Genomic DNA, 17,822 nt, shown 5'->3' with positions numbered 1-17,822 from the left:
GGCTTTGGCGTTGCTTTTTGGTAATTAGAAGGCCGCGTAATGCCACTGTGCACCACACGTGTATTATGCCCAGCAGTGCAGGGGTTAATTAGGGAGCATGTAGGGAGCTTTTTGGGGTAATTTTAGCTTTAGTGTAGTGTAGTAGACAACCCCAAGTATTGATCTAGGCCCATTTTGGTAAATTTCATGCTACCATTTCACCGCCAAATGCGATCAAATTAAAAAAAACTTTAAATTTTTCACAATTTTAGGTTTCTCACTGAAATCATTTACAAACAGCTTGTGCAATTATGGCACAAATGGTTGTAAATGCTTCTCTGGGATCCCCTTTGTTCAGAAATAGCAGACATATATGGCTTTGGCGTTGCTTTTTGGTACTTAGAAGGCCGCTAAATGCCGCTGCGCATCACACGTGTATTATGGCTAGCAGTGAAGGAGTTAATTAGGTAGCTTGTAGGGAGCTTGCAGGGTTAATTTTAGCTTTAGTGTAGAGCTCAGCCTCCCACCTGAAACATCAGACTCCCTGATCCCTCCCAAACAGCTCTCTTCCCTCCCCCACCCCACAATTGTCCCCGCCATCTTTAGTACTGGCAGCAACTCTGCCAGTACTAAAATAAAAGGTATATTTAGGCTTTTTTTTTTAAAGCATATTTACATATGCTGATGTGTAGGACCCCCCCTTAGCCCCCAACCTGACTGATCCCCCACCAAACAGCTCTCTAACCCTCCCCCTCTTCCTTGATGGGCGCCATCTTGGGTACTGGCAGCTGACTGCCAGTACCCAGTTTAGAATAAAATTGTTGTTTTTTTTAAAAAAAAATTCCCATTTTCTGTAGTGTAGCTCCCCCCCACCAAAGACCAACCCCCCACCCCTTCCTAGATACCTTTGATTGTATGTTTTAAAACAATAAAATACCCCTTTCTCCCACTTATATAAACACAACTTTTCTGTAGTGCAGCGGTTCCCACCCGCTCCCGCCCCGTGCACACGCCCACCCGCCGCCCCCGTGCACGCGCGCGCGCCCCCCCATCAGCCACGCCCCCGATCCCGCCCCCCTCTACATTACCCGGCCCATTGATGGCCTCCCACCCACCTCCCAAGTCGGCTCCCACCCACCAACGATACCGGCCATCGATGTCCGGTGCAGAGTGGCTCTCTCTGCATCGGATGGCCCAGGGGTGTTATTGCAGGATGCCTCGATATCGAGGCATCCTGCAATAACCGGAAAGCGGCTGGAAGTGAGCAGGATCGCTTCCAGCCGCTTTAAACCCCTAATGTCGTACAGGGTACGTCGCTGGTCTTTTAAGACCAGGTTGTAAGCAACGTACCCTGTACGACATGTGTCGTTAAGGGGTTAAGTTAATTGGAGCAAATGTTTTCTCTAAGGTTACTTTGAAAACATTTCTTTGTTCTACAAACTTTCCATTTGATGAGAGAGGGAGGGGGCTGGTTTTTATACAATGTCCATTTGCAGCTTTTAGAAGTTAAATGAATTATTTGATGTACACATCCACAGACCTATCAAATAATAACAAGCATACCTGTATATATCATTTAATAATATTTCAAATACCTTGACAATAGTATTCTCTATACGTTCCAGTATACACATTTATATTTTGCAGCTAACTGTTGGCTAGATTACGAGTCTTGCGTTAGTCTTAAAAAGCAGCATTGGCCGGTACCAACGCTGCTTTTTAACGCCCGCTGGTATTACGAGTCTTGCAGGTACAGGTGTACCGCTCACTTTTTTGGCCAGACTCGGAAATACCGCAAATCCACCTACGTCAATTGCGTATCCTATATTTTCAATGGGACTTGCATAGCGCCGGTATTACGAGTCTGACCAAAAGTGAGCGGTAGACCCTCTCCTGTCAAGACAGGTACCGCATTTAAAAGTCAGTAGTTAAGAGTTTTATGGTACAACGCCGTAGCATAAAACTCTTAACTAAAGTGCTAAAAAGTACACTAACACCCATAAACTACCTATTAACCCCTAAACCGAGGCACCCCACATTGCAAACACTAAAATAAAAAATGTAACCCCTAATCTGCTGAACCGGACATCGCCGCCACTTTAATGAATATATTAACCCCTAAACCGCCGCACTCCCACCTCGCAAACACTAGTTAAATAATATTAACCCCTAATCTGCCGTCCCTAACATCGCAGACACCTACCTACATTTATTAACCCCTAATCTGCCACCCCCAATGTCGCCGCCACTATATTAAAGTTATTAACACCAAAATCTAAGCCTAACACTAACCCTAACCCCCCCCAACTTAAATATAATTTAAATAAATCTAAATAAAATAATTATCATTAACTACATTATTCCTATTTAAACGAAATACTTACCTATAAAATAAACCCTAAGATAGCTACAATATAACTAATAGTTACATTTTAGCTAGCTTATGGTTTATTTTTATTTTACAGGCAAGTTTGTATTTATTTTAACTAGGTAGAATAGTTATTAAATAGTTATTAACTATTTAATAACTACCTAGCTAAAATAAATACAAAAGTACCTGTAAAATAAAACCTAACCTAAGTTACAATTACACCTAACACTACACTATAATTAAATTAATTCCACTTTGCTCGGCTTGGAATGAAGACTTCTCCCGGCTTTGTTGAGGACTTCTGCCCGGTTGGGTGAAGATGTCTCCCGGTAAGGTGATCTTCAAGGGGTTAGTGTTAGGGTTTTTTAAGGGGGGATTGGGTGGGTTTTAGAGTAGGGTTGGTTGTGTGGGTGGTGAGTTTTAATGTTGGGGGGTGATTTGTACTTTTTTTTTCCAGGTAAAAGAACTGATTACTTTGGGGCAATGCCCCGCAAAAGGCCCTTTTAAGGGCTATTTGTAATTTAGTGTAGGGTAGGGCTTTTTTTATTTTGGGGGGGCTTTTTTATTTTTTAGGGGGATTAGATTAGGTGTAATTAGTTTAAAATTCTTGTAATTTGTTTATTATTTTCTGTAATTTAGTGATTTGTTTTTTTTGTACTTTAGATAATTTAATTTAATTGTATTTAATTGTATTTAATTTAGTTAATTTATTTAATTATAGAGTAGTGTAACTTAGGTTAGGTTTTATTTTACAGGTACTTTTGTATTTATTTTAACTATGTAGTTATTAAATAGTTAATAACTATTTAGTAACTATTCTACCTAGTTAAAATATATACAAACTTGCCTGTAAAATAAAAATAAACCCTAAGCTAGTAACTATCAGTTATATTGTAGCTAGCTTAGGGTTTATTTTATAGGTGAAAGAAAAAGGCTGCACACCAGGTCTTGAAAAGCAAATTGGAATTTATTCCACACTTTCAGTCGCTGTACACACTACCAACAGACAACATAGGATCCTATGACTAAGTGCCGCACGGCACGAAACGCGAAAGGACACGCCCCCTTCCTCTGTTGGTAGTGTGTACAGCGACTGAAAGTGTGGAATAAATTCCAATTTGCTTTTCAAGACCTGGTGTGCAGCCTTTTTCTTTCTTCTGTTTGCCGGACCGACTATCCTTTGATGTTGTGCACCTCTTCAATCCCTGCCTAAACCGTGCAGTCTTTTTTACTTGTTGTCCTTTGTCCGTTCCCGGAGACGGCTTTTGGAGCTGCGCCGCTCACTTCCTATTTATTTTATAGGTAAGTATTTAGTTTTAAATAGGAATAATTTATTAAATGATAGGAATATTTATTTAGATTTATTTAACCCCTTAATGACCGAGGACGTGCAGGGTACGTCCTCAAAAAAAAGGCAGTTAATGCCTGAGAACGTACCCTGCACGTCCTCGGTGTGGAAAGCAGCTGGAAGCGATCCTGCTCGCTTCCAGCTGCTTTCCGGTTATTGCAGTGATGCCTCGATAAGGAGGCATCCTGCAATAACCATACATGGCCATCCGATGCAGAGAGAGCCACTCTGTGGCCCTCTCTGCACCGGACATCGATGGCCGGTATCGTTGGTGGGTGGGAGCCGACTTGGGAGGCGGGTGGGCGGCCATCGGTGTGCCGTGTGACGTCGGGGGGGGGCGGGATCGGGGGCGGCACCGTCGGGGGCGCGCACGGATGCGCGCGCGTGCACGGAGGGTGGCGGGCGCGTGCACGGGGCGGGAGCGGGTGGGAACCGCTACACTACAGAAATTCAATTAACAATAAAAAGTTAAAAGGGCGATAATCAAATACAAAAAAACCCACAAAAAGAGATCGTGGAGGGGTGGGGGGTTGGTTTTTGTGTGGGGGGAAGCTACACTACAGAAAAGTTAAAAAAATGCAAAAAAACAACATTTTTTTGTCTAAACTGGGTACTGGCAGACAGCTGCCAGTACCCAAGATGGCGCCCATTAAGTTAGAGTGGGAGGGTTATAGAGCTGTTTGGGGGGGATCAGTGAGGTTGGGGGCTAAGGGGGATAGTACACAGCAGCATATGTAAATATGCTTTTAAAAAAAACCACCAAAAAAACAAATATAGCTTTTATTTTAGTACTGGCAGACTTTCTGCCAGTACTTAAGATGGCGGGGACAATTGTGGGGTGGGGGAGGGAAGAGAGCTGTTTGGGAGGGATCAGGGGGTCTGATGTTTACGGTGGGAGGCTGAGCTCTACACTAAATCTAATATTAACCCTGCAAGCTCCCTACAAGCTACCTAATTAACCCCTTCACTGCTAGCCATAATACACGTGTGATGCGCAGCGGCATTTAGCGGCCTTCAAAATACCAAAAAGCAACGCCAAAGCCATATATGTCTGCTATTTCTGAACAAAGGGGATCCCAGAGAAGCATTTACAACCATTTGTGCCATAACTGCACAATCTGTTTGTAAATGATTTCATTGAGAAACCTAAAATTGTGAAAAATGTACCCTTTTTTTTTTAATTTGATCGCATTTGGCGGTGAAATGGTGGCATGAAATATACCAAAATGGGCCTAGATCAATACTTGGAGTTGTCTACTACACTACACTAAAGCTAAAATTACCCCAAAAAACTCCCTACATGCTCCCTAATTAACCCCTTCACTGCTGGGCATAATACACGTGTGTTGCGCAGTGGCATTTAGTGGCATTCTAATTACCAAAAAGCAACACCAAAGCCATATAAGTATGCTATTTCTGAACAAAGGAGATCCCAGAGAAGAATTTACAACCATTTGTGACATAATTGCACAAGCTGTTTGTAAATAATTTCAGTGAGAAACCTAAAGTTTGTGAAAAAATTTGTGAAAAAGTGAACATTTTTTTTATTTGATCGCATTTGGCGGTGAAATGGTGGCATGAAATATACCAAAATGGGCTTAGATCAATACTTTGGGTTGTCTACTAAAAAAAAATATATACATGTCAATGGATATTCAGAGATTCCTGAAAGATATCAGTGTTCTAATGTAACTAGCGCTAATTTTGAAAAAAAATGGTTTGGAAATAGCAATGTGCTACTTGTATTTATTGCCCTATAACTTGCAAAAAAAGCAAAGAACATGTAAACATTGGGTATTTCTAAAATTAGGACAATATTTAGAAACTATTTAGCATAGGTGTTTTTTGGTGGTTGTAGATATGTAACAGATTTTGGGGGTCAAAGTTAGAAAAATTGGGTTTTTTTTCAATTTTTCCTCATATTTTATAAAAATTTTTATAGTAAATTATAAGATATGATGAAAATAATGGTATCTTTAGAAAGTCCATTTAATGGCGAGAAAAACGGTATATAATATGTGTGGGTACAGTAAATGAGTAAGATGAAAATTACAGCTAAACACAAACACCGCAAAAATGGAAAAATAGCCTTGGTCCCAAACGGACAGAAAATGGAAAAGTGCTGTGGTCATTAAGGGGTTAAATATTATTTAAGTTAGGGGGTGTTAGGGTTAAGGTTAGACTTAGGTTTAGGGGTTAATATAGTTATAGTTATAGTGGCAGCGACGTTGGGGGCGGCAGATTAGGGGTTAATAAATATAATGTAGGTGTCGTCGATGTTGGGGGCAGCAGATTAGGGGTTAATATATATAATGTAGGTGGTGGCGGTGACCTGAGCGGCAGATTAAGGGTTAATAATATAATGCAGGTGTCGGCGGCAGATTAGAGGTTAATAAGTGTAAGATTAGGGGTGTTTAGACTCGGGGTTCATGTTAGGGTGTTAGGTGTAGACATAAATGTTTTTTCCCCATAGGAATCAATGGGGCTGCGTTAGGAGCTAAACGCTGCTTTTTTGCAGGTGTTAGGTTTTTTTTCAGCCGGCTCTCCCCCATTGATTTCTAAGGGGAAATCGTGCACGAGCACGTTTAGCCAGCTCACCGCTAACGTAAGCAGCGCTGGTATTGAGGTGAGATGTGGAGCAAAATTTTTCTCTATGCTCACTTTTTTGCGGTTAACGCCGGGTTTGTAAAAACCCGTAATACCAGCGCTGTCTGTAAGTGAGCGGTGAGCATAAACTGCTTGTTAGCACCGCATAGCCTCTAACGCAAAACTCGTAATCTAGCCGTGTATTTGTTATGTGTAAACAAACATTATGATGTACCTTGCTATTTTTGTTATAATAACTGTTATGGAATCTGTTGGTGCTCTACAAATGAATGATAATAATAATAATAGTTGTGATTTTACATGCTAATGAAAACAGAAACAAATCTTACGTTGTCCCATTCTGCACAAATATATGGCCCAGGTCTCATGATAACCAGAAGCCCCAGCTCATTCGACAAGTCCAGAAAATGTTCTAGATCACGGTCACCTTTGAAGTCATACACTCCAGGTAGCGGCTCATGCATATTCCAGGGAACATACCTGATGGTAAAATTGGTATAAATTTTAGTTATTGGGTGTTGGTATTATATGAGCCATAATTTATGAGAAGTATTTCAGAGAGAATATTATGAGAATATATGGATGTCCTACAGCTATGAGGGTGAATGCAAAGATTAATCAAAATAGTTTAAAGGGACAATAAACCCAATTTTTTTCTTTAATGATACAAATATAGCATGCAATTTTAAGCAACTTTCTAATTTACTCCTACTATCAATTTTTTCTTCCTTCTCTTGCTATCTTTATTTAAAAAGCAGGAATATAAAGTTAAGGAGCCAGACCATTTTTGGTTTTGTACCTGGGTTACGCTTGCTTATTGGTTGGCTAAATGTAGCCACCAATAAGCAAGTGCTATCCAGGGGGCTGAAGCTTGTGCTACTTTTATGTTACACACCAAACCATTCGCCAGCCCTTTTCTTTTGCTAATTAATGCTGATACTAAGAAAAGTAGAAATCAATTAATTAGATTTCAGAAACAGCTTTACAGATCATTACTTCTGAATCCCTGAGAGTAGCTGTTTGTTTATACTTACGGCTCAATTTATCAAGCCCTTCTACTCTGTATGACTACAGGTTCTTCCCTAACTTCTTCTCCACCTCTTTTAATCCCTCCTGCCCTTGTGTGATTGGCTGTGCGCGGGCAGGGGGCGGGATTGCACGCAAGTGCAAAATAGCGCTCGTGTGCATTCTTAAATTCAGGCAGTGCTTTGCTGCCAGCCAGAGGCGAGCTGGGGCGGAGAGCGGATAAATTGAGTCCATAGTGTTGTTTATAATCACCCATTAGCTGCTGATGTTTTTGATCCTTTGAGTCATCGGTCCTGAAACTCAATAAGTATACAGAGTGATGTGCCCTCACCTCGACACATGGTTTTATGAATTACAGTAAATGTCTAGAAGATGTTAATATGTTATATCTTTAAGGAGTATGAAATTTAATATAAAATGATTATGCAATTTAAAAAAACTTTCATTATTTATGACGCCCACTATTTGTATGACGGTCTTCCATTTTCCAAGTTCTGTAAAACTGCACACTGCAGACTTCACAAGCCTTTTATCATCAAATTTGCTTTTTTCCCTTGGTATTTCATGTTAAAGGCTAAGGGCTTTATTTATCAAAGCTGAGATGGACAGGGGCGCATATATGCACCCCTGTATGCCTCAGCTTGCCTGTGGCGGGGCTAATTTACCTGCAGGTAGTCACCATTGCAGTCAAGCGCAATTTTGCACTCGCATGCAATCCCGCCCCCTGCCCGCGCACAGTCAATCACGCGCAGGCAGGAGCTGTCAATCTCCTCGGTCAAACTAGACCGCGGAGATTGAATTTCACCACCTTAGAGGTGGAGAAGAGGTTAGGAAAGCAGTGGTCTGGTGCAGAAGTGACAGATGAGTTAAGGAGCAATGGTCTTACGACCTCTGCTTCTTAACTGTTTACAGCGAACCTGAAGGCTGTCAAAGGAGACCATCTGCATAAGCTTATAGACAAGGTAATCTTAGAGGTAAAAAGTATATTAATATAACAGTGTTGGTTAGGCAAAAATGGTAAAGGAATTATCTATCTTTTTAAACAATAACATTTTTTGGTGTTGACCGTCCAATTAAGGTTAGTAATGGTGGAATTTGGCAAATTTATTTAAAGGGACAGTGTACACCGGTTTTCATATAACTGCATGTAATAGACACTACGATAAAGAAAAATATGCACAGATACTGATCTAAAAATCCAGTATAAAACCTTATAAAAAATTTTTTAGAAGCTCCCAGTTTAGCACTGTTAATGAGTTTAGGCTGGGACATCCCCTGACAGGGGCTGAGAAAGCAGGAAGAGCAGACACTCCCCTGCATATGAAAAAGACAGATTACACAAACAGAAGCAAGCTGGAATCTGTAGACTTCAGTCTACATCTGATACTTTGGGGCTTGGTTAGGAGTCTGAAAATCAGCACAATGTTAGTAAAAAATAAGCAAAACTAAATATTGTTACAAAAACACTCCAAGATGGGCTATATAAATGGATCATCTACAAAACATTTATGTAAAGAAAAATCTAGTATACAATGTCCCTTTAATGAAAATCAAATTCAAAATACACATTAAATAATACAAAAAAGAATTCAATATTTTAAAATTACTTAAACTATCATGCCATCTTCCTGCACAGAGGCATGAGTAGAATCCATTTTGCTTACTACTTATATAGACATAAGACCCCTTGTGGCAAGGAAGAGAGTCTGAATTCTGCACTTTTAGGCATATCTCTCCAGACCTCTCAACAGGTTGGTAGGTCTGCCCTGTTTCCTGCCACCAGGGAAAATGTCCCAGGCATTTAACGACTACCCAGGCTCCCTCCACGACACATCCTGACTCCACCCACAACACCAGACTTCAACCATAGCAACCTCATGAAAGAAATATAATAATAAATATAATTAATGAGACCCTTACACCTGAATTGCATTTAGCCCAGTCATGTACATCTTCATCAGCCGATCCCTCCAGTACTCAGCTGGGATTCTGAAGTAGTGAATGCTTCCAGAAATGTAGCGGAAACACTGTCCATCCTTTTTAAAACAGTTGTTATCAAAGTCAATTACAAAAGAGCGATTTCCCCATACCTACATACACAGAAAGAGAAACAAAATTGGAAGCATCAAAGGTCTAGATGCATTATGTATCAGAGGGGGTTTGAAGACACATTTTGTTTTATGACTTACGTTTGAAAAAGCCATATAAATTGTCATATGTATTACATGCTTTTGCAGATATTTAGCTTTAACAAAAATGATGTTCCATACCCACCAGGGGATGATTACATGTGTCATGTTATCCTAATACTTGCATAAGAATTATACATCTATTTAACATGTACACAGTGCCATAGACATCACAAATCATGTAGATGGTGCCACAGAGAAATGCAAGGGGGGACATTTTAAAGATAAAATATCTACAGAAACAAATGAAAATATTAAAAGGTACATAAAAGATATTGCTCTTAAAGGGACATGAAACCCAATTTTTTTCTTTTATGATTTAGAAAGAGCATGCAATTTTAAACAACTTTCTAATTTACTTCTATTATCTAATTTGCTTTATTCTCTTGATATACTGTGCAGAAAATCATATCTAGATATGCTCAGTAGCTGCTGATTGGTTGCTGTAAATAGATGCTTCGTATGATTGGCTCACCCATGTGCATTGCTATTTCTTCAACAAAGGATAGCTAAATAATGAAGCAAACTAGATAATAGAAGTAAATTTGAATGTTGTTTAAAATTGTATTGTCTACTTGAATCATGAAAGAAAATATTTGGGTTTAGTGTCCCTTTAAGGGGATATGAAACCCAAAAATGTTCTTTTGTGATTCAGACAGAACATACCATTTAAAAAAAAAAGTTTCCAATTTACTTTTATTATTAAATTTGCTTCATTCCCATGATATTCTGTTTTGAAGAGATACCTAGGTAGGCATCTGTAGCACTACATGGGAAGAAATAGCGCTGTCATCTAGTGCTCTTGCAAATGAAAACATTCTTGCAAAACTTCTGCCATATAGCGCTCCAGAAATGGGACGGCTCCTAAGCATATGTCCCTGCTTTTCAACAAAAGATACCAAGAGAATGAAGAAAATGTATAATAGGAGTAAATTAGAAAATTGTTTAAAATTGCCTGTTCTATCTGAATGATGAAAGAATTTTTGGGTTTCATATCCCTTTAAACTATACACTTAATATGCTTCTGTCTTCATTGCGTCTTCCGTTGGCAACACTGCTGAGGCTCACTGCTTTCCATTACCCTCCAAATACAATGTGAATTACTCACATCCCTGATGTGGGTTAGTTGCAGGCATGTTCATAGTAGCAAGATCTATTAAGGGCTAGATTATGAATGGAGCATGTTAAATTCGCTAGAGGTTTTTTGTGCGTGTCAGAGAGTGTGTGTATTACAGATTGAAACTAAAAAGGTTTTGTGTAAGCGATAACCCGCCACACACAAAAAAACATATTTAGAATATTGTGTCTGTGTTAACGTATTCCCCCATAGACTTTAATGGAGCGTGAAAAGTGGGGGGAGAAACCTAACACCCTTACTGGCGCGCAAGTGCGCTAATCCTACATTAAATATTTATATTTCACATTCCAATGTTCTTCACGTAACAAAATATGTTCTATTTATTCTTAAATACATATTTATATATACTATATATGATGTTTGTGGTGAAAAAATTTAAATATATATAGGTATAGATATATTCAGATATATATAGGAATATCTATTTAAAAATAAAATCATATTTCACCTATGTGAAAAACATTGGAATGTGAAATATTTACAGTAAATACATAATTAAACACTTTATTAAATATCAATATTGCATAAATATGATTTTACATAGTTTCAGCTACTTGACTGCAAAGGGTTCCAATGCACACACACATATATATATATATGTGTGTGTGTGTGTGTGTACATATGTATTTATGTGTATGTTTGTAAATTGTAAATACATATATACACATATAAATACATATGTACTCATATAAACATATATATATATATATAGTATCCCACAAAAATGAGTACACCCCTCACATTTTTGTTAATATAATACTGAAGAAATGACACTTTGCTACAATGTAAAGTAGTGAGTGTACAGCCTGTATAACAGTGTAAATTTGCTGTCCCCTCAAAATAACTAAAAAATATATATATATTTTATTAGACAGTGTTATTCTGAGTGTAACTGTACTTTTAAATGTAAATTTGATGTGTTTTATACAACTTTTTTGACTCGCGTAACAGTTAACCAGAGCTCTGAAGTTGCTCTGTCCCAACGCAGTTAAGTTTAACTGCACTCAAACAACTTGTAATACGCGCACTTCTTCTGACGTGCGCAAAGAGCCGCGATAATTCCCTTATCGTTTAAGCGCAACAGTTAGAACGCCACTCGTAATCTAGCCCTAAATTGGTAATTCATGGGAACATGTGGAGGGTAGTGGAAAGCACCAGAGGCAGTTGTGCCTTTGAGCTTTCCCATAAAGCAAAAGATAAGAAATACACAGAGGAGTGAAATACATTTCTAAATGTAAAATTTCTAAATGTAAAATTTATCTTATGCTGAACTGGGACTATATATATATATATATATATATATATATACACACATATAGACATCCACAAATAAAATGCACTCACCGGGTCTTGATCAGAAATAACTCTTTATTTGCGTGACGTTTCTGGGTCACCCCCATCCTCAGACAATCAATGTGAGTGCATTTTACTTGTGGATGTCTGTATTATGCTTCAAATGCACCCCGGGCGGAATAAAATTACTTAAGGTGTTTCTGAGAGTGCTATACCACCACGGATGTTTATATATATATATATATATATATATATATATATATATATATATATATATATATATATATATATATATATATATATACTGTATATATCCTTTTAATTTAAAGTGACATGATACTCAATTTATTTTCTCTGTTGCATGTGACAAGGAGCATTTAATTTTGTTAATACAATTTATTCCCATTTAATTCACACCGGTAACTCCATTAACCTTCAGCTCAATTCAGAAAGAGGGAAGTGGGACTGGTGAAAATGTCTGTGATAAACAGACCTCACAGTAGTGAGGATAATAAAATAATGCAGAAGCACCAATTCCGTGTGGCCCATGCTCCTGAAATGAGACCCCTCCCTTTCCTGCATTTTTGGGGTCTAAAAGACTGTTTGGAATAGTGTTTTTTGTTCTAGCCAGTTGCTGCTTAGTGCTCACGTTAGATTGTTCCTTAACTGCACATACCCAGCACCTACACTGCTCAAACCTTCCCATAACCATTTACATAGAGATTCTCAGGTGATATTTTCCTGTCAGCTTTTTACAGTTATACTGCATTAGTTAAAAGTGATTTAGCATATGAGTATTATGTCCCTTTAAAACAGAGACAAAAAAACTGCCATCTAACTCCATATCAATAATCAGATGGGAAGAGGTTGAGGTGTTTCAGAACAGCAATTTAAATAAAAATGGCCAGTGACCATTATTTTACTGTCAGAAGCTGAGCAGACCCTTGCCATGAACAATAATATATATTTATAATCACCCCACTAATTATGGACACATTTCAAAAACATCTTATTATATAAACTACAGGAGACATAAAAGCAATTTGTCAACAATAAATACAGCAGGTTTTGTGGATATATACAGGAAAGAAAATTGATTTGGATATCTTGGTACTTACCTGAAAAAATAGAGCACTAAGAAACACTAAACAGAAACTTGTATAACCCATTGGTGCAGCCTAGTTATTGATAATTGTAAATTCCAGTTTCATCGTTTTATCTGGATTCCCATAAATTCTGTACTTTCTCATCTATTCCCTGTAATTTGAATCATGCTCAGACAGAAAAGCATGATCATGTGATTTTCAGCCCATTTCCACAGGGTCCTAAATTCCGACAGCCAGTCACAGATGCAAAACAGATGTCAGGAGGCCCTCCCCTCATATACGTGATCTGTTAGTTTCAAGAGTTCCACTGCTGAGACAATGATATAAAGAGGGATTGAGGGGGAAGGGATTTAAGCAGAGGGATACCACACCACAAGAGGAGGCACAAACAGCAACTTGCTGAGCTAATGAATTACAAATCAGTAAAGGAATTATAACACTGCTGCACATATTTGTTTGAGTGTGAGCACATGATCAGCACTAACTCTGTTAACCCTGCTATGAGGTCTGGTGCCAGAATCTTTGAGTCTTGCTATCATTTCATATAAATCCCTGCTCTGCTAATGATACTACTTTCAGAGGGACAGGCTGATTATAACAGGCTAACTCTCCCTCTTTATGACGGGCAACTGGTTTTCAATCAGAGTCAGAATTAAACACAGACCAGGTTGGTATTTCCTTTTGTATGCATAGAGCTTTGAGTACCAGCTCCATCTTTCTGCCCCCACTCCACAAGTGACTCAAGCCCTAATTAACTGCCTGTAATTATGTATAGAGAAATGCCCTCAATTCAAGCATGTTAATGGGGCACTAGGACTGGAGTCTGGAATATATTACACAGACACAGGCCAGAAGAAACTTTGATCCTCAGAATGCTTATTTAAAGTAGTGCTTGAAACACCCTTGAACATGAAGACAGTCAGGGAGTTATGGCTCCTAAATATCTAGTTCTGGCCCCTAACATTTTTTGTTCTTCTACTTACACCCCAATATACAATTGTTATGGTTGACTTCTAGTTTATAGAGACCAAATGTGTATATTCATTCTGCAGTAGATACTACAGACAGAGACTAAGACAGTGGTCTGGACCATCTAGATCATGATTATTGTTAAAGGCACAGTCCAGTCCAAAAAAAATGTTAATTTCTCAAATAGGGCATGTAATTTTAAACAACTTTCCAATTTACTTTTAGCAACAATTTTGCTTTGTTCTCTTGGTATTCTTAGTTGAAAGCAAACCTAGGAAGGCTCATATGATAATTTCTAAGCCCTTGAAATCCTTCTCTTTTTTATTTGCTTTTCACAGCAGGGGAGAGCAAGCTCATGTAGGCCATATAGATAGCATTGTGATCACGCCCGTGGCTAGTGGCAGACACTGCACTAATTGGCTAAAATGCAAGTCAATAGATAATAACTAAAAGTCATGTGATTAGGTGTGGTCAGAAGATGCTTAGATACAAGTTAGTCACAGAAGTAAAAAGTGTATTAATATTACAGTGTTGGTTTTGCAAAACTGGGGAATGGGTAATAAAGGGATTATCTATCTTTTTAAACAACAAAAATTCTGGTGTTGACTGGCAAGTTAAATGCAAGACCATTTAATTTTTTTAAGCAAACAATGTATTTACACTTTATTTTAGTGAACATTTACTAGCTTGTAGATAAACAAAATAAACATAAGTTTAGAATTTTATATATATATATATATATATATATATATATTTATTATTATTATTATTAGAAAGCAAGAGGCATAACAGTTACAAACTATAACTTAATGTCACTTAATGTCTCGCAACCGCTAGTGCATTTAACAGGGCAGCAGTTGATTAACACTGAAAGGGTGCAATGTGAGGGGCTACAGGTTTCCAAAGGTTAGGCGCCAGTCTCGTCTGCCTTATTCAAGACATCCACGTGTGAGGCCTGTCAAAGTGCGAGACACAGTATAGGGCACCTACCGCAAGCTGGCCCTGGGGTGCCAACATATTAATATATATGCGGACAAGGAAGGAGCAATAGTAATACTTAATAGAAAGGATTATTTACAAAGAGGTACAATTTCAACTGTCAGAACCAATAACATATGAAAAACTGGCCGTTGATCCAACAGCTGTCTTCAAGGAACATTTATTTTCCTTACTTGACACAGCTGTGGAAAAGGGTTTCCTAACTAAAGAACTAGCAGAATATTGTGTAGTGGAAAACCCGGTAGTACCCACATGTAAAATAATACCGAAGATCCATAAAACATTACAAAATCCACCTGGACGTCCAATAGTGGCAAGCATTGGATCACTATGTGAGAGACTGGGCGCATGGTGTGATTACATCCTCCAACCTATAGTGACATCTCTCCCAGGATACATCTGGGATAGTTCGCATTTGATACAAAAATTAAAAAACTTAAATTGGCAACAAAATTTCTTAGGGTTGTCAGTAGATGTAACAGCCCTATACTCTAGTATACCACACACATTGGGCCTAGAAGCATTAAGAAACATGGTTAGGAGATATACAGATTATACAGATGACTTTATACAATTTTTAGTCTCTACAATCCAGTTTCTCCTAACACATAACTATTTTGTCTTTGGAGGGGAGTTCTTCTAGCAGAGATGTGGGACAGCAATAGGGGCAAAATTCACCCCAGCATATGCTAACCTATACATGGGATGGATGGAACTGTCCCGCATTTTCACGGACAACTTACCCTTAATAGACAATATAATAATTTATGGCCGTTTAATTGACAACCTAATTCTTATTTGGCATAACAAGGTTGAGAATACAGTAGACTCTTTTATTACTTGAATGACAAACATTAAACCTGAAATTTACTTATGCAATAAATAGAATAGAAATAAATTTTCTGGACATTCATCTGTCCTATGATTCAGACAAGAAAATGAATACCCCTATATATAGAAAATCCTTAGCCCGCAATACAATATTGAGAGCTGATTCTTGCCATATCAATCATATCAAAAAAGGTATACCCCAAAGGGACAATATATAAGAATACAAAGAAATTGTAGCACAATACCCAATCAAAAGAACTTACAGACAGACTAATAGCAAGAGGAGAAAACAAGTCTAGCTTGGCTAAACTAGAAAAAGAAATAGCAACAACAGAAAGATCAGTCCTGTTCAAGGGCAAAGTCAAAGGATACAAAATCATAAACAAGTAATCTTTTCTACGGGCTATAGTAGACAATATTACAAAATTTGTAATATAGTATGAAAATATCTACCTATTCTACATGGTGACCCACAATTAAAACAAATAGTAAACAGGGGAATCAAATATGTAGCCAGGAAAGCTCCTACTATAGGAGAAAAAGTTAAACAACATTTTCATAAGAAAACCAATCAAAACATCAATTGGCTAAATACAATTAAATGCTTTTTTAAATGTGGGCGCATGCCATGTAAGAGTTGCACCTATATATATTGCTAAATATATATTGCTAAATTCATAGTTATGTTATGTTATATAACATACTCAGTTTAACTTTCGACAAAGTTAAACTGAGCAAAAACAGTAGCTGGTGTATACATCATTTTATACAAAAAGTTCAAGCAGCACCTCCACTTGTACAAAATTATCAATTTTATTGTACCAAGACACAAAAATCCATGACGTTTCGGGCTCAAATGCCCTTAATCATATATATGTATACATCATTTGTCATCATGATCTTAAAGTAAAAAATACATAAATAAAGCGAAGGACTTATTAATTACGAAACACGTCAGATCTTGCTTGGCGTGCTGCCATACAGACTGTCTGTATTTTACTTTCACTGATGGTTAAATAAACCAGCCACAGAGCGTAAATGAAGAATAGCTCACTTGTCTTTTGTTCATTAATATATTAATTTATAAGGGTTGCAGGTTCTGACAGAGCTTGCAATTTAATGTAATTGTATCTATTCTGCATAATGTGTATATAAACTAGTACAGAATAGCCACCCAAGACAAACAGGATTACTTTAGAAACGAAGGGGTGACGATCCTAGCAACTTCCGAATCTCACAGTGCTAAACCGGAAGTGAATCCGGTAGGTAAAGGTCAGTTCCTCAAAAGAAGCGGAGAGCCATAGCCGTGGCGAAACCAAGCCACTAAGTGATAAGTGCAAAGGGAGAGAAAGGCAGGCTCTGCACACAGGAATCCAGATAAAAAGATTTTTAATGAAAAAGATTAAAAAATACAAAAGGCAGCTACATACGCTGAGTGCACAAAAAAAGGTGAACAAGGCAGGTAGACAAACTGACACTGATGTTTGACTAGTTTCACGTCATTCCCACGACGCTTATTCATAGACATATGGGATGTGGTAGGTGGATACTTTAAAAAGGGGAAGCCAGCTCATGATTGGTTAATCAGTATACTCATTTTAAGTCAACAGCTGCTTCTTATATAGACCTTAATTAAACCACCTATACTACATACTCACTGATATAAGCCTGCCTTTCTCTCCCTATGGATTACTTTAGAGACCATCCTGGAGCCATTCTGAAGTCATTGATGACTCCAGACTAGTCATCAAAAGCCATCCTGAAGTATGCCCACAGGCCAAAATGTTTAAATGAGATGACTTAAGAGACATTCACTGGCTGTTCATGCTTGTGAAGTAATCTGCTAATCATTCTGAAGTAATTACAGAGAATTTTTTACTTTTGATGATGTGCAAATGACTTCTAAAGTGGACTATTCTTCATTTACGCTCTGTGGCTGGTTTATTTAACCATCATTGAAAGTAAA

General features: G+C 38.0%; 1 protein-coding gene across 3 annotated transcripts in view; it reads right to left on the bottom strand.

Moving 5' to 3' along the window:
• Positions 1 to 17,822, bottom strand: part of LOC128645308 (beta-galactosidase) — a 187,495-nt gene that overhangs the window by 95,243 nt on the left and 74,430 nt on the right. For 2 of the 3 annotated variants that reach the window (XM_053698186.1, XM_053698188.1), the window contains exons 2-4: positions 13,070 to 13,367; positions 9,252 to 9,421; positions 6,635 to 6,785 (exon numbers count right to left, since the gene is read on the bottom strand). In XM_053698186.1, the coding sequence (XP_053554161.1) occupies positions 6,635 to 6,785; positions 9,252 to 9,421; positions 13,070 to 13,120 (372 nt within the window). In that variant the 5' untranslated portion in view covers positions 13,121 to 13,367. Of the gene's footprint in view, positions 1 to 6,634; positions 6,786 to 9,251; positions 9,422 to 13,069; positions 13,610 to 17,822 lie in introns of those variants that run through there. The other variant, XM_053698187.1, reaches the window with a different exon arrangement.

The sequence above is a fragment of the Bombina bombina genome, chromosome 1, assembly GCF_027579735.1.
Source record: "Bombina bombina isolate aBomBom1 chromosome 1, aBomBom1.pri, whole genome shotgun sequence".
Classification (NCBI taxonomy): Eukaryota; Metazoa; Chordata; class Amphibia; order Anura; family Bombinatoridae; genus Bombina; species Bombina bombina.
This window is presented reverse-complemented; position numbering and strand designations above follow the sequence as displayed.